This window comes from Betta splendens, chromosome 11 (assembly GCF_900634795.4).
Source record: "Betta splendens chromosome 11, fBetSpl5.4, whole genome shotgun sequence".
In the NCBI taxonomy this organism is placed as follows: domain Eukaryota; kingdom Metazoa; phylum Chordata; class Actinopteri; order Anabantiformes; family Osphronemidae; genus Betta; species Betta splendens.
In genome coordinates, this window is record NC_040891.2 from 13,747,917 (window position 1) to 13,765,999 (window position 18,083).

Consider the following 18,083-nt stretch of genomic DNA (forward strand, 5'->3'; position numbering starts at 1 on the left):
TCTCTGCTGCTTCGATGAAGTTCGCAGAGACACAGTGGTTGCAGGACAGCAGCAGTGCGGAGGTTGAGGAAATGCAGCTGTCGAGTCGTATCTTTGCCCAAACGGCTCACAACATGTTTCCTCCCTGCGTCTGAGTCAACACAGCCCATCCTCAGACATCAGCTCGACAGGCGGCTCGTCAAGTGTTCCAGGGACGATGGTGCAGCTAATGAAACCAAGCGGTGCGCCCTGATTCAATTGCACACGTAATTCAATGACAACTGAGTTAAACTGGATTTTATTAGAGACACAAATGACAGAGGAAAAAGGAAAAAGGGGCAAAAGAGGCCGCAAGGAAGCAGCAGGTCTGAGGAGGCGAGGACTCTAATTACTCCAACATCACCTTCATGGAACCAGGATGCATCTAAACCACGGCGTCGTGTGTCGTGGGTCCAGTTCACACAGCAAACACCAACAGCACCGCTCAACGAGAGCGAGGCGTCGTCTTCAATCCCACCATATAAAAACACTGGATCTGCTGTCTGTCTCCATATTCCAGTGTTACAGCCAAAGAAACATGAAAAAGGCAGAAGGGGAACATCGCTCTCCGTTTACAGGAGGCGTCCATTAGTGTCTCTTTTTGTATGTAGCTGTGACTGCACAAGAAGTTTCCTTCAAAAGAAAATGTCTCCGCTGAACGAAGGAGCCAGAATCTTTATTCGCTGGCAGGTTTCATTCTGGGCTCAGCATGAAAAGGTGGAACTCGCCGACACCAGTAGCAGCTCTGGGAAAAGGAACGTTAGTCTGAAACTTGTCTACAGGATTTCTCCAGGTTTGCACTTATTTAAAAGCTCAGAGGAAAAACACAATTTAGATTAAATCTCCATTTAAAGGCTAAACAGAAAAACAGCAGATATGATTGAGTTCCAGGTTCAACTGATCCGCTCTGGACTGAAGCTGAGGAAACAGAAGTCAGTGTGAAGTCTGCAACACATTTCTGCAAATGTGGTAAATGAACCTTCACGTCTGTCATACGTCCACAGAACCGAATAAAAGGAACCGTTTTCCCCAAGTCCCCAAACACTACAACCACCTGTCAGAGCCATCAATAAGTCAGTCACACATGCAGACACATCTGAAGCCTTTATTTATTGGACTTACACTCGCTGCTCAGCACACGTGTCTGTTAATATGGTCAAATAATGTGATTCCGTTGATTATGACTGAATGATTCATCTCAAAAGGTGAAACACAATCGGCGCAGGCTGACGTTCCTGCAGGACGTTACACATCTTCCGCTCAGAACGACCCATGAAGAGCTTTTGAAAATCTAATTATTATTGACCTTCAGAACAAACAGGTTCGTGGGGGTCAGGATGTAGAGTCTTTCATTGGTGGCTCTGAAGCCCAGGATGGGCTTGTCGGCGTCCAGGCTGGCCACCTGTTGCTTAGCAACCTGTCCCACCTGGCGGCCCTGCTTCCTGTTGAAGAGGACGGTGTCCACCGGCGCCGGCTGCCGGTAGATGAAGGCGCGGCGCACGCACTCACACAGCGAGGCGTAGGAGAAGTCCGGAGCGCAGGTGGCGAACTTTCTGTCCCGCTTGGACGCCTGCACGTAGCCTGGAAGCAGACACACGCACACGGCTGCAGTCCATTCTGTCCACTCAGTGAAAAGCCGATACAGCGTTTAGAACCCCGTCAGGGCGGAAACGGAGGCTCAACAGCCTGGAAGGTCTGGGTTCTGAAGCTCTGCTGGACTTTTGAGTTTAATTAACCAGAGTCAAAACATCAGTCGGAGCCTCAGACAGGAGACAAACATCCCAGCTATCGGCCGCTTTAATTATGAATCAATAACAAACCGAGGGGACGAGAGATCCGTCGATAAACGCTTGCTGTAATTTAATAGATTTCCGTTCGGGTCCCATTGTTACAAGCGGAGCCACTAAACGACCCGGTGTCATCAGCTGCGGGTTTATTGCAGATTCAGACGTTCTTTCATCCATCAACTGCGGCGGCCGAGGCTCCGCAGACGTAAACAGCGCTAATATCTGTGAGATGAATAATTCAGCTCAACGTGTCGGTCTTCATCAAACACGGAGATGAAGATCAGCCAAGCGGTCGCACAAACACACGCGAGGCTGGTGTTAAAAACCCGCTCAGTGCCCGTCTGTTGCCCCACGGCTGCGTGGACGGCCCCCTGCGGAGCCACTCGTGGGCACAGACAAGGTGGCTGATTGTTAAGGAGCCGTTTCCACTGGAGTGGAGGTGAGGATACGACGGGTGGCGTTTCATTCGCACCCACGTGTGACTGGCTCCACACATTCCTGAAGCGTCGCCTGCTTTTTCTAGTCAGACACTTGTTGAACTCCGCTGGATTCTCCTGGTTAGGACACGTTTCTATGCCTGGCAAATCAATGCGTTTGTTTTTGTGTTCAAGTGTCCATGAGCAGGACAAAGGCTGCGCTCAGTGGGAGCAGCCTCATATTAAATGTAACTCCAGCAAAGCAAACTTTAAAGCGTGAAAACGAGTTCATTTCCATCTGATCAGATTCTGGTTTTCTTTCTTTTGCTGCTCTGAGCAACAACACAACGTCTGATGGAACAATAGCTGTGATGCTTGTTTGAACAGTGCGTATGATTGAGGAGTGCATCCGTTAGACTAGAAGGACATAAGCGGTTGCTTGGCGATAAAAACTCATCTTAACGTGTGACATTTTTAGCTTCATGCAACGTATGGGCTCAAACATTCATGTGTGTTATCACACACTGCGCACACACACACACAGCTCTCACCCAGGGCGTTGAACGTGGCCACGTGCTCCCACAGGTTCCCCGGCTGCTCGGGTCGAGGCTGCCACACCAGCGCGTCCACGTCGTGCCGCAGGCAGAGACAGGGCATCTGGGCCGGCTCCGCCACCACCGTGAACAGGTACTGGTGGCTGCTCAGGTTCACCTGGAGAGACAGAGCACATTAAATGGATTCTCCTTGGATTGGGTCACGCTTCCTGTGAATGGATAATTAACAATAAGAGGGCGAGTGTGACGCAGACGCGTGCAGGTTGAGCTGAGGTGTGAAGGACGGGGGCAGTGATGGACACGTCACCCCCGAGGACCAAACCTGTGACATTCTACTCTGTGCACTTCATTAAGTGATGGCTGAGACCTCAGGAACCAGCCCACGCGTCCTGGGCGGTCCACACACACACACACACACACACCAGTGGTGGTTTGTTCCACTCCGACTCGTCTGTTTTGCACAGTAACTGACTGTCGCTGGGACACAATCGTCCTCCACATCCGACTGTTCGCACACATCCCTGGTTTGAAGGCAGCCCACCATCCAACTGGCAGCGCGTCGCTGGGCTGTCAGGCGCCGTCTCCCCCGTCTCAGCTTGACGAGCATTGTAGGCTTCATCCGGCCCATGAGCTGCTGGGTGACGGCTGAGCACCATAACAAGTCATTTAGCATCACGCCTGCCTCCACCTCCTCTCACACTTTGGCCTCACAACACAGAAACTCGCTGGTTATTGTGGGGGCTTATTCCTCGTAGGGGTCGGGGCCTGTTGGAGCCTGTCGTGGCCTCCAGAGGTCAGGGTTCAGCCGGGACGGGTCGCCGGTCCGACACAGACAACCACTCACTCATCACTCACAACTACGGACGTTTGAGCCTCATCGTGACCGGAGTACGTGGAGGGTTAGGGTTCGTCTGTGAGCTGCACTCAGAATCAGCTGACGAACACGAAGTACAAACACGTGCTGATGTAAAAATGGGCCTCGTGGCGCAGAGCGAGGCATTCACACCTTCACCTGTGCCTCCATGCTGCGTGCTCCTGCTGGGTGGGAGTGGGAGTGGAGGTACGCGCTGGTCTCATGAGCTCATTAAAGGAATATGGAAACGGGAAAATAAAGCAAATCCAACTTTGCAGCGCCTTTATTAAGAATTACATTATGCAGTAATTCAAAAGCCACACTCACCTGCAGGACGCTTCCACAGCCAGTGGCTCAGCGTTATTACTCTATGACTAACATATGGACCAGGAACCATTTCCCCCCTTATTCTTTGGCCTGCTAGCAGAAAGATGCTAAAAAAGGAAAAATCCAATCATGGGGATTTTAGCGGGTTATTTTACAGCGCACCTTTGGCTTCGGTCTCCGGTCTGCTTATTATTTCAGACCTGAGCTGCAGCCGGTGCAGGTCTTACCTTCAAAGCCAGAGGACCAAACAGAGCTAAAGTAACAACAACTGCAGTAAAACCAGAGAAGCCTCTGTTTTAAACACGGAGAAGCACAGAAGAATTTAGACGCAATATTTGAATCAGGGGGAGAACATACGTCGCTTCCATTTTAAATAACGGAACATATATTTAAAATAGAATTTATTCATGTGTGCACAGGACACTTAGGAAACAGAAAGATTTCTGGGTCCTGAGCTTTAAATGACGTTTGCACATATATGAAATTATATTTTGTGTTTAATGTTACGTGACTGATGCGCAAAAACATGAAGCAGTACAATTAGATTCAGAGAGAGATTACAGGTAATAAATAAATAAATGTGTACCTGTTGTCAGGCTGAATGAGGCTCTGGAGTGTATCTGGGCTCTTTGATTCAAAGGCTTTTTGCAGATGGAGGACAGGAAGTGAGAGGCTGCAGTAACAATGACCAGCGCATCAGTGCACGGAGCCCAGATGCCTGTATTAAGAGCCGACGTGGTTCTATCGTCATTCACTGCAGGACTCCAGTTATTAATACTAAACCTTTATCTGTGTCACAGTCACTATCTTCTCTTAACATATTTAAGCCTCACATGAAATAAATGTATCAAAGCCTGAATTCTTTCAACTGTGGCAGGAAGGTTTATAGTTTGCGTTCTGTGTAATCACTTCAGACCTTTTCAGATCTTTTCAAATATCAATAACGTCCTCGGGCTCCTCGGCGACGGCCTGCAGCCACCGCAGCTCAGATGCTCTGATAAACGCCACCATAAAAGGTCTCAGATAACGGACGGCTGCGACTCAGCCTCCCTCTGGGGAACACGCATGAAAACCAGGCTTCACGGCTTCAGCTGCGACCCACACGTCCACAGAAGGTGAAGTTAATAGAAGGTGCAACAATTTTAAGCCCGTGTTTTTTTCCTCACAAAAGGTCAGGATGCATTCAAGTGGGCCGGCGAGCGGCCGGAGCATTAGCGCGGACACAATGAGGGTCGGAAGTGAGGAATAGAAAGATACGGCGTCCGCCGAGATGCAGATAAACACGCTGCCACGCGGAACAAACAAACCCAGCGACCCTCTGAGCGGGTGAGGGTCCGATCCAGCGCATTCAGAGACTCGGCCGCCGTTCCCAGCAAAGTGGAAAAAGGCGCATTAACGGCTTTTATTTACAAACCCAACACTGCACTTTCAGCTCACTCATTATTGGTCTTTCATTACATAATGAAAGGCTCCGTTTCTGTTGTGGGAGTTTGTGATGCAGAATTCTTAAAATTGAAAGACGAGCGTCTATAAAAGATTTGGTGAAAGGAAAGCGTTCACTTCTATTTATTATTCAGTGTTTAACACTGTTACAGCTGAAACTGTCCACGTCATACAACCAGTACCTGAGGATTTCAGCTGAGCTTATTGACGCTATTACTAAAGTGCTCATGTCACTTCCACAAACAGGCACAACTGAAAGGAGAAGTTTCAACCTTGGGTCTGTTTTTCAAACTTTACAATACTTACATTACTTCAAGAATAAACTTTTTCATCATTGGGCCCATGACACCGATGACCGCCCTCATTCATTCATTTCCTGCTACTGGGGTAAAACTCATCCTACAGGATTAACTACACTATACTGAGTGCACATACTGTATGTATTATAGTTTTAGTTTCTTAAGCCTCCGTGGATCTCAGTCTGAGGCAGGAACTCAGATACTTTCTCTTTTTCCACATACCACCATGAACAAAGTTTTGAAAGGCACCGTACATTTGGACACAAGGACAAAGCGCCGGCGCCTTTCTCTGCGAGACGTGGCTCAACTTTGACCCGCACGGCGGCAGAAAGCCGGGCAGCAAACAAAAAGCCAGAATCTGGACAAAAGGCAAATCTCATTTGTTCGGGTGCATCTCACCCTGAAGGAAACGCCGGCTGCCTGATAACCCGCGGTTTTCAATTACAGTAAACTCCACACAGGAACACGCTCTGCCCCTCCAGGTACACGCTCTGCATGGACTGGAAGAACAGGCGACTCCTGCATTGCTGCAGCTTGTTAAAGCCGATTCGCACACACTGAATCAAACAGCCAGGACAACTTGCAAATATCCTTTTACACAGTGTGAACAATCGCCGGACCTGAGCCACCACCTATCATACAATTCATCATCAACCTTCAACAAAGGTAAGCATATCACTCAACTCAGCACAGGCCCAGAGGAACAGATGCATTTATTTGACAGACGCGATGCTGCCGACTGTGCTCTGTGAATGCACCATTATTATTCATGACTCGACGCTGGTGATGGGAATAACTCAGCACTGCGTGTTCCTTGTTTCCTGGGCCTTTGTGGAGCACTCTGGTCAAGTGGCAGTGACAATGGCAGGCTGGATAATTACTGTAGGGGCAGGTCATAAAGCAGCGGCACTGAGTAGCCTGCAACGCACGCATGGAGGGGAATAAAGGATGGAAGGGGTCGACAGAAATGAGAAATGTGGGAGCGCTGCCTTTTTCAGATTCAGACTGAGAAGTGGGGTGTTACTCACCACCTGAGTGGGCTTGAGTGACTCTCCGTCAAAATGTGTGAGACTGGAGCTGTCGTCTGGGAACCCATCACAGTCCTCCAGCTCCTGGGAGTTACAAGGGGGCTTGTCCCCATCCGGGCTTCCATTCTGGAGGAATATGAAAGCAGACAGAGGCCACGGTTACACTTGTTTTACATATATTAACATGTAAAAGCACGGTCTGCACCGCAGTTCGTCAAGTGGAGCCAGATGATACTAATGAAGGATGAGGCTGAGGTGTAGAAGAGGCTAAAAATACTGTTGAATGATAGACGGAGAACGACCCTGGAGACGAGTGTGACGATGTGAACAAGACGCCAGGAAGAAACAGACACAGAGCAGCTGAAGAGAAAAGTGATGGAGGCCACAGAGGACGGAGGGACGCTAAAAGTTACTGGTAAAAAAATATGTGCGAGGTCGTGAGAAAACCTCATGAGAAAACAACAGAGCTGAGCTTCGTGGAGGTTTTACGGCTTAGTAATATTTTCAAACACATACCACAGAATCAAACTGGTTAAAAATATGCCATCAAAGCACGCTGTTGATATAGATGACGTCAGCTCCGTCAACTGGCTCCATGTGTACAAGGCAGAGCAACTCACATTTTTAAGAAGCTCTGCAGAAATCAAAGCTTTCACTGAAAAGAGAGAGCAGTAAAGACACAGGAGCAGCGCCCGGGCATCGGAGCACTAATAACTCAGCCTCACCAGGTCTTCAGACGTGAGGTGCTTCAGTCTTTCATGCATGACGGCAGCTTGCTCTTCGCTCAGCACATACTCCCCCCTCCGGTCGCCCACCACCAGCTCCGACCACGTGGGCCCCTCACCGCGCTTCTGCAGGGTCACCTCCAGGCTGTGGACACATTCACAGGTCACATACTGTACTGTGATACAAAGAAGCCTCAACTCCAGAGAGCCTCCGTTCTAATGGACGGTGCCGCTGGAATAAGAATGATGCAATCAACCGGTGCGCATCCAATCAGGAGCGGTCCGGTGGGAAGAAGTGCAGTGTTGATGAGAAAGGTCAGAGGGGAACGAGAAGAGTAATTCAGGCTGGAGTTGATCAAGTCAAATGATGGTCCTCAGCAGCAGCAGCAGCAGCAGCAGCAGCAGCGTTTCAAGTTAGGCCAGAAGTGAAAAACTTTAAAAATCACAAGAAGTGCTGGAGGTTTTGTCTCAGAGGTTCAAGTCTACAAATACAACATATGATGTTCAAGGACTTGGGCTTAAAGTATGATTCATCCAGATACTGTAACTGCAGAATTAGTGTCCACCTGGTTAAAAGTACTAAAACTGAACCTGAAACCGGTCCAATAACGGAGGAACTCATTCAGAATTAGTCAAACAATAAATGAAAAATTAATTGCATATACAAATAAAATTAACTGAATGAATTAGTGTTTGAACAGATCTCAGGTCAGGTGCTGCTCACTGCAGCAGCTGTGGCGTCTGCATATTGTCACTCAGCCTTGTGAATTCAACACAAAGCCTATTCATCCCCTCATACTTCACTACATGATGCTAATGAAGATCGGTCTTTGTGGATCAGAGGGGAAAAAAAATGAATGAATCCAAATAAAATCAGGTGAACACACATGTCCCCATTAACATGTGTGTTGCTTCTTACTTCCCTGTCGTTACTAGCTGAGGCACATGAAGTGGGATCAGGCACGGCTCCATTAGTCCAGAGAGCATAACGAGCTACGTGGGTGCGTTAGCTCCATGTGCTCTTAAATGCACCCACACTGTGAATGGATGAAGGGCCGGGTCACAGCGACGGCACATGTGGAACTATCAGGAACATGTGAGCTCACAGACTACAGGAACTCATCAGATCCTCCTCCTCATGTCTCCTGGTTCCCTTTGAGGAGACGCTTTGTGGGTCAGCTGTTCAGCTGCAGAGCCGCCAAACACAACAGAACACTGTGAGCCGTTACATCACAAACACATGGTGCCAGTCCAAGCGGCCGAGTGAGATAAGACCACGGGTAAATATTTGAAACAAAACACAAATGTTTGACTTTACACTTCAGCAGTCTCATTCATTCTGATTCTGGTTACTTCAACAATATTTTCTAAGTTTAGATGTCGCTGCGTTTGCAGACAGACATGACCTCTGACCTGAAACATGCAGCGTAAACGCTTTCTCATCCAAACCACATTATTTCTAGAAGACGGTTCACAAACAGACATGAACATATTGTTCATCCTTCACAAACAGGCTTTTAAACGTCTGAAGGATGATCAGGAAACTGAGAAACAGTCCATGCAACGCTTACAAAGGACGTATCACTGGAGGACTCGCGCTGAAGGAACAGGAAGCAGAGACGCGAGGCGAAGAAAGGATGTGAATCAACCCACAATGACTAACACATTAATAGATTCCATGGTTATGAGACCATTCATTCTATTTGTGTTGGATTTCTGCAACGCTGAATTTAAAAAGCAGGATGCTGGTTCACTGGCACAAAGGACAAGATGTTCAACGGCTGCATTTCCGCTGCGGCTGGCTCTTTGTGGTCGACAATGAGGTTTCTTCTGCTCAGGTGGGTTTTCTATAGCGCTATACTGTGCTGCAGCTGTACTGGTGTGTACTAGTGTGTACTGGTGGAGCGCCAGCACGGTGACCCAGGTCACAGGGACATGCAACAAGGCAGTTTTACTGCTCACCGTCATAGAAATCCTCATCACACAAAAAGCTAAGTGCTTCATGCCCAGAGACCCACATGAGAACCACACAAGGCAAACAGTCAAACCTCAGCTTTTCCACTAACACAAGTAAACACTATTAGTCTTAAAGTGCTTAAATCCCAGACGACCTACACTCCGTTCTGTCCCTGAACGCTAATTGTTCTTGTTACAGGCGCTGCGTTCATTGTATATTATTATTGGTAACACTACTCCCATTTACATACAGACGCATCCATACGCTGCTTTCGTTCTATTATACGGCTTCTATGTCCATGCGCACACTGTGTAGGGAGGCCACAGCTATTTCCCGTGGGATGAATGAAGTCGTGTCTTATCTGGTGTAGGGCTTTATTTGAAACAACTCTTTTTACTCCCGGGGTGTTCACCTTCAGGAGAATAAGCAGAAGATTGCGGATCAAAATTGTCCCTTGAATTGGGAGATTGCGTCTCCCTGGGCAACTGGTTCAGATGCACTATCACAGCAGACTGCTGCGTTACTGTACTGTGCAGCAAATGAGGAGTCCCTAAATGTGCCCAACCTCTTGTGGTCTTTGATGATCCAGGTGCTGGCCTCAGGGTCTACAGATGTGAACAGCTGGCCCTCCAGCAGAGGAGAGAAGCCCTGAACTGCAACGCTGATGGTGTCGGCCGTCAGCCTGAAGCGCACCTCCTCCTTGGTGACGCCCTCGGGCATGCGCACACACACCGTGACGTCCTCCGCCGTCTGCTGCCAGAAGTAAATGGGATCTGCATTCAAATGAGAAGAAACGCTGCTAAAGTTAATGACATTCCTGATCCAGCTGTTCCATGGTCATACATAAAACATCCAATACTGTGCAGGAATGGAGGGAACAAGTCCTGAATATTCAGTCGGACCCTGCAGATGGAAAACCATTAAAGTAGATAAATTATTATAAATGATGGGGTTTAGTGCTGCTATTAACACAATCCTCCTGCACAGTTTAACATTTCTAATCATCAGTGCTGTGCAGAAGAATCCATAAAGTCCAGTTGGGTTTTATTGGGGATTTATTTATTGCCAACTAAAAGCTGCTGTGTTTTAGGGCTGCTGTAAATACTTTTACTGCATAACCTGTTGCAGAAATATTGCATCCATATACAAAGTAAGATGAAGAAGATGAAATGCGGTTTGTAAAACAGGATTCAGGTGAAGGGACCTCCGTCCGTCAGGCGCTGCTAAGGAACGTCACGGCAGAATGTCAGGGAACCAGGCTGTTCTCACCAGTGCCCACATTGTTATGAGGCCAACTCTCTGTTGACTCTGACTCAGCACCTCGTTTGGCTTCTTAGCATGATGTGATCATCGTTAAATCGTTTCTTGCAGTCAGCGGTAACACCTGCACTGTGTGCTGGGACATAATGACACGCACAATAATCAGGAGGGTGGCGATGGTGTGAACAGATGTACAGGCCCGACGAGGCGGAAGCAAGCGGCGCTGCTTTGTTAAAAGCCTGGGTGGAACCGCTCGAGCAGCCTGTGTCCTCTTTACCTTCCACAGAACAACGGTGCGCAGTCGCCAAGAACATCGTCCTGAACGGAACAAACAACCCGCAGGAGAAACCGGACCGGAAGCCGCTTCTAAACCGGGTCGACTCGCATCTTCACTGAATGATTCAGAGCTTGTTCAGTGATAAATATCTGGAAAATAAAGTTCATTTGAGGCTCTTTGATGAAAAGGGTGACTCACGGATGATTTTCTTTCAGGCCACTCTGTTTCCTTCCTCCTGTAATAAGGCTGCCGGGCATTTGACAAGAGCAAAGGCCAGTGAACCCATCAGCAACAGTCCGACTCAAATTCAGCAGCAAAGACGAGCAAGGAATTCAGTCAGACAGACACAAGCACTCAGCACTTACTGAAACCGAGCTGGACGAGCTGCAGAGAAAGCTCAGAAATTTCATGCACCTCTAAAACATTTTGTGAACGCTTGATTATCAACACAGAACACCGACCTTGATTTATCGGTAAGTGAAATTCTCTTTTATTACATTTACTGCAATGTATCCACGGCACATATTTAGTCCTTCTGATTTCTATGCAGACAACTCCAGCTAAACTTCTCAGTATACAGCACTCCTATTGAGGAGTCAGTGCCAGAACCATCATACACAACACTATGTGATCATTGGCAAAGCCCAAGCACTGAAATGACGCCAATAATTATGCTCCAAACCAACAGATCTGGCAGAGACATGTTCATTATCACCTTTTGTTGCCGACCAAATCAACAAAGGAACTAATGAGAGGGAAAGAGGTGAGTTGCCAAATCTTTCATTTCACTTTCTTCCTCTCCACAGCTCATCTCGCTCTGCTTGTGCACTTAATGTGCTCGGAGGCAAACTGCAGCAGACACACGTGCTGCCGAACACGCATTCACAGCAAACGGCCGCGACTGCACACGCGTGTCTGCGGCTCAGAGCCTCCTCCACCTCTCTGCTCCCTGTGCATCGCTTTGAAGATGCCTCCTCTCTTGACATGTAATCCACTTCCTTCTCTGAGAGGAGAAAAGCAGAGCTCTGATAAAAGGATTGGCTAAAAAGCTGCCATTATTCTGCTTACATAAAAACACACACAGCCGCTCCCGTCTGGGTCAGAGGGGTTTTATGCATTCGGAAAGAGCGAGCTATTTGTCGGCTCGCTCAGAGGGGGTGAGTCTAACCGAGCCAGGAAACGGGTGACGGCTTAAAACTGGGAGGACGTGAACGTGTGAATTTAAAGGACAGAGTCAAGAATCTGCACGTAGAAAAGTCACACTGCTTAAAATCTGAATTTATTTTCAACATACATGTGAAATGGCCTCATTTTTACCTGCAGGATATTAAAAAAAACTACAACTACTCCTTTAATTAGATGAAATTATTGGTAGTTCTGATAATGACTTGTTGAACAGTCATTTAACAAATGCTCACACCTTTTAGTTTGCTCCAGTCTCGACAATGTGAGAGTGTTGCTTTTCACACTTTGGTGTTTTTTTTCTGTTGCTCAGATAATCAACTGGAGGACAACAACATCACAACCTTAAATCAAATATATAATTTTAATGAGTAGCACTCATCGATCTCAGGGTTTGGGTCCAAACACGGCCAAGCCAAACTCATCATCACATGAATCCAAGAAAACACAAAGACTCTGTAGGAAATGAGCCTAAAACAAATCTACCTAACAACAGCGTGACTTCATTCAGCAGATGTGAACACATCCAAATGGTAACGCATTCAATCACTGTCAAAGAGAAAGAGAGAAAGAGCTTTGGCAGAAAATAATCAGAGATGCCCACATTATCATTTTTTTTAAATTGTTCCAGGTGTTTTTCAGACACTACAATTTCCCCAGAGTCTGAACACGAAGCTGTCTGAAAACCAAAACACTGCACAGCAACCGCTTTGAACAAGGCTTCAGATCAACATTAGAATAATATGCACTTGCATGTAGAGCAGTGTATGTGCAGAGGGTTAATTTAAACTACTGACTGATGTGGGTTCACTGTGTGTCAAGTTATGCTGAAGAGGGAAAGAGTGATGCTGAATTTTACAACGTAATAGTCCACATTTACTGAAGGGCGTCTAACAACCCACTTGGACGCCTGAAATTATTTTTCATGCAACAAAATATCTGTGGATTACAATAACACATGTACCAACACTCATTTTAAACTGTACAGTTTCATAAAGAAAAAACTGCTGAATCAACTCTGACGCAGACAAAAACCCTGTAAATCTGAGAACTTCTTTCTATTTATCCTCAGATGATGGGTCACAGAAGCTTTAGGTAATGCCTGATGACCTCGCTTACCTGTCTTCTCCACCTCCATGGGTTCCAGGTCTGGCTGCTCCACAGGTCGACCGTCCACATGTGTGAAGATGAAGGGTTTTTCCGAGGCCACTATCAGCCCCTTCCCCTGAGGCGCCACCGCCGCATAATGAGGCACCGACTTCCCTCTGAGGAGCCTCCTCTTCTTCACCTCGTACTTTTTCTCCTGACCTGCATGTGGACAACAAAAACACAAATGGATGTAAACATTGTTGTTTCATATCATAAAACTCCTCTGATACCTGCGATAATGTCAGCAGCTACAGCACAAGATTACTTATTGGGGTAATTAATGCTTACAATATGGGACCTAGTAATTAAGCTCCATTAAAAACAGGCTATGACCGAACTGTCAGGACACTATTTTGATCCTAATTGAGGCTAAACTGATGACACACTAGTCCTGCTCATTCACAGGCGACACTGGGTCAGGGCACCACCCACCATGAGCTGCAGCGTTGGCGACTGTGATCCACTCCAGACAGACCGAGTATCCGCTTCCTGTGGTTTCCTCCGGGTCCTTCTGGATGCGGAGCAGCAGAACCTCTACGCTGTGGACTCCAGCCTGGACGTGAGACACGCTGTGGAGGATGATGAACGGCTCCCCCGTGTCTTCACTGAACAGTGGCTTCAGGCACACAAGCAACAAGTGATCTTAGCATTTCACTAAAAGCTGACTGTGATCCAGCGATTTTTCTTGTAGTAAATACAGAAGTGCAAGACAGATTCTTTGCCAGGATGAAAGGGTTGTCATAATGCTGACACCGGTTGTCTCATTAAGTGAAAGTAACGTGAATAGAGACTCTGCTGTAGGTTTCAAACCTCTGACATTTCAGTTGGCAGTTATTTACTGACATATATTCACCAACAAAAAGAAATCGAATAAAAACAACAATGCAACCGTCAGTGTTCATGTGACAGGTGAGTGGGCGGTGTTGCTCCATCTTCTCATGAATAGAAGAACTGGTGAATATACTATGAGACACAGCTTGCTCTTCAGTGACATGAAATATAAAGATGGCTAATGATCGAAGGCCAATAAAAAAGCCAACAGGAATTTAAATGAAGGACACATCATTAATGTCATAAAGAAGCTGGATCGGTTTGTTACATTCTATTGCATGAACCCAAATGTTGAGGTCACTTCTATCCGCTACTGAGCCGACATGAAAGGAATCTTATAAGAGCTTAAATGAACAAATTGCACAAACAGACAATAAAGCCCAGTAAAGCGTTTGTCTGATTCCTCCTAAAGACCGCCAGCTTTCTCTGAAGCCTCAAATGTTTAACACGGATCACTGTGACTTCCACAGACGTCTGGTGCGTTTTACTATTTCTGCTGAATAATTTGACTTCTTATGTGACAGTGCGATATGATCCACACTGTGATTATGTAACTGGCCCTGAAGGCGCATGGCTTTGAACAAGAGCTCAATGTCCCATAACTCTTGCAACTGCTATAGTTCAGATTTTATGAAGAAGTCTAAATGATTTGAAATGCTTTACTTACTTCCCACTTTGTGTCGGTACCAGCCCCCCTCCTGCCAGTCCGGAGGAGGTAGAGTCGTCCGGTGCCATCACAGAGAGCGGCCCAGGTTGCTGAGGTGAGGCTGAGGGACGCACAGAGACGACCCTCACACTCGCTGGACTCGGCAGATGTAAGAAAAACCTCTCTGGGCTTCCCCAGAGCCGTGTCCTGGATGCAGAAAGCAACAGAGCCATCAGTCAGACAGTGTTTCCATTTTCATTTAAGCTGCACCACATTTGCTAAATTATCATGCGTCTGTAAGGAGCTCACGTAAAACAATAGGTGGATGTGAAGGAAACTATAAAAGGTAATTTGTTGCAATCAACATCAACAGTCAAAATCCAAGATAAAGACTGTCCTCCTGGTATTTTCTACAATAGTATTAAGACACAACCAGGTTCTCATCAGATTTGTGCATCTGCAGCACAAACAGCTGCAGATGAACAACAGAGAGGTCATCGCCATGCAACGCCTCAGCGTCCTTGAATCAGAAGGCACACAGTCAGATTCAAACTAATGTGAAAAGTCTCTTGCTGCTGCAGCTCAAATCTGATGGTTTGAGCTGTGAAAGGAGCCACACACACACGCGCGCGCGCGTCTCCTGTCACTCTGCGTGTGTGTGCGTCTACAAACATAAGGGTGAACACTGATTGCTCATATGTTGCAGATTTTTTTTGCCTGTACACCAGCTTACCCACGTCACCTGATTTCCTTAGGTGTATATAAACGCAATCACTGTTTACATGACAGCAATGGCTGAGCCATCATAGCGGTGGTGCTCTCTGTGTGCGCGGGAAGAGGAAAACATCCCACGTTGTCACTTATGTTTGAGGATTTGTTGCCAAGGTGACATCGCCCAACTGCCTGTCTCATCTGAATGCATTCAATTTGCTGGCATATATCACAAAACACCAGCAAACCAGCAAAGCTTCACATCCCAGAAGCCAATACAGAATGTTTTTGGCTTGAAAGTGTTCAAATTTCTCAACTGTAGCAAATTTATTTAATTACAGACACAACGTGTCTCTCAACTTCATTACAGGATATATAAAAATGGAGGAGAGATGCTAGAACAATGTAAAACGTGGGCACTCTTAGTGCCACTATCTAATCAAAGTGCTGTCTTTAAACAGTCCGGCCGGGACTCAGAGACTCGAACACCAACACTTCATCCAGAGGGGCTTTGAACTACAGAAGAGGAGAAAGGTCACTGCCTTCACGTAGAATGAGGCGTCTAATCCTGTAGGAAAACACTTGACTGACATCTGATACAAAAACATCATGTCCAGACCACTGAGCTTGTTTTTTTAAAAGGCCACAAGACGACACAAGAACTTCAAACTGAACAACAGGACAGAGCACACACATGAGGGACAAAGTTACCAACCGTCATGTGGCCACACGTGTGTCTACACCTACATGATTCATTACTCAATGAGCATTATTAGAAACAGATAGATATGCTGCCACATGAATGTCATTTACACAGTGTGTGAACTAACAGCATTAAGCATCAGCTGCTTTGCTGTTGCCATGGAGCTTGACACTGTGTATTATATCACTACCTTATGTATGATGGACCTTTGAGATCATTTTCTGCCAACATCCGCACCTTTAATTTCCCGAACAGAGAGTGAACCACCAAGGTATAATGTGCCGAAGTACACATCCCTGCAGATATACACAAAAGGAACTGCCAGGGATAATAATCACCGTGTGATGATTGTAATTAGACTTTGAGTGGCATATTTTCATAAAGACTCATTTAATTATGCCACTGAAAGACAGAAATACAGTCTCACAGGATTACAATATGATGATGATCATTTAGGCCAGCAAGGACATAAAAATCACCGATGGGGTACCAATTATCTCTAATCATGGTCAATGATGTCTTAGACATAAAAGAATGATCTGTCATAAAGGTCACTAGGCTGATTTTGCCCCTCGTCTAAGCATCTTGGCACTGGGTAACAAACAGGGATCGGTATCAAGAGCCAGACATGTAATCAGTGCTGTGATTAATTGCAGACATATGACAACTAATCGTTATCTCCCGTGCTGATTTATATGAACAAAGAACAAAATAAAGGTTAGATCTTTGTTAAGAATATTGACAATCTCATCCCTCAAGTGTGTCTAATTTGGCATTTCAGGAAAAAGAGAAACGATAATGAGCCACATTAACACTGTAGTGTAAAGTAACAATAATGTTTTAGACAGTGGTCATTTTGTTTTGACGTCTCCTGTCAGAAACAGAGTAGACTGCTATTACACAAGTATTTGTTCACCACCTACTGGTGCGTCACAAGCATTAAAATCCACCAATAATTACACTGCCATGACATCAAAACAACATTTGACATGAATTACAAATACAAGCAAACAGTTATTTGCCTTGTAATGTAGACACCAGCAGGAGGACATATAGACAAAGTAAATAAGACCATATGTTGTTGAAATATAAACAGCGACAGGCTACAAGGGCGTCTGAGAATAAGGAGGCGGTTTTAAGAACTTACTAGGGTGACAGTGAGACAGAGGACCCTTCCTTTGCAGTCCACAAACAGCACCGTGTCCTCATACCAAGGGTCTAAGTGCAGGTAGTTGTACATGCCAAACGCACGCATGTGTTCCAGGGTGTACTGAGCATCCTTCAGCTTCACTTCTTCCACAGCTGCAGCAAGTGGAAAAACAGAGGATACTGATCAGAAGCAACCATTAATAAACCTGTGATTACTTTGGCAACGTGCAACGAACAATAGCAGCAACTACTACACCTACAGCATTAACTTAATCTTACATTCAGAGCAGTTCTGATGTTACAGTAAACGGCATCAGTGTTAGGACATTTTTTGTAAGGACCAACTGGCCGTGACCTCACTGGAACCACTCGTTTACAGACAGAGCAGTGTTGAAGCACTATATGATGGGTTTATAGGGTTTAATTTGTGCATCAGTGCTGTCAGTCCAGTATAAGTGCTAAGCTAGCTCACCCGCTAACTTTGCAGTAATGTGTTAAGTTTGCCTCACCAGCGTCCAGTTCTACGTTGTAAGTAGGAATAGCGTCCAGAGACAGCCTGTAACTGTCAAAGTTGGGGTCCAGCAGGTCCCTGTTAACCTTCAAGGAATAATTAGACGCAGCCATGTCTTATAAACGTTCACAGGCTGCTTAACAATATGATGAAAACGTTGAAGAAGCCACCTGGACCTAAACAAGTTTCCGGTTTGTCTTACACGGAATCATTTTGCAGCGGACCCAACCTTCGCGGGGGCTCCCGGGAAATTGATT

General features: G+C 46.3%; 1 protein-coding gene across 1 annotated transcript; it reads right to left on the reverse strand.

Moving 5' to 3' along the window:
- Positions 1 to 1,109: 1,109 nt before the first annotated feature.
- nudcd1 (NudC domain containing 1) lies at positions 1,110 to 18,056 on the reverse strand. The gene is made up of 10 exons (XM_029166927.2): positions 17,825 to 18,056; positions 17,314 to 17,468; positions 14,774 to 14,959; positions 13,708 to 13,891; positions 13,246 to 13,434; positions 9,973 to 10,180; positions 7,451 to 7,595; positions 6,726 to 6,851; positions 2,773 to 2,932; positions 1,110 to 1,599 (listed from the first exon to the last, which is right to left on the reverse strand). The coding sequence occupies exons 1-10, from the start codon at positions 17,937 to 17,939 to the stop codon at positions 1,310 to 1,312; spliced, it is 1,758 nt and encodes a 585-aa protein (XP_029022760.1). The 5' UTR covers positions 17,940 to 18,056; the 3' UTR covers positions 1,110 to 1,309.
- Between the last annotated feature and the right edge of the window lie 27 nt (positions 18,057 to 18,083).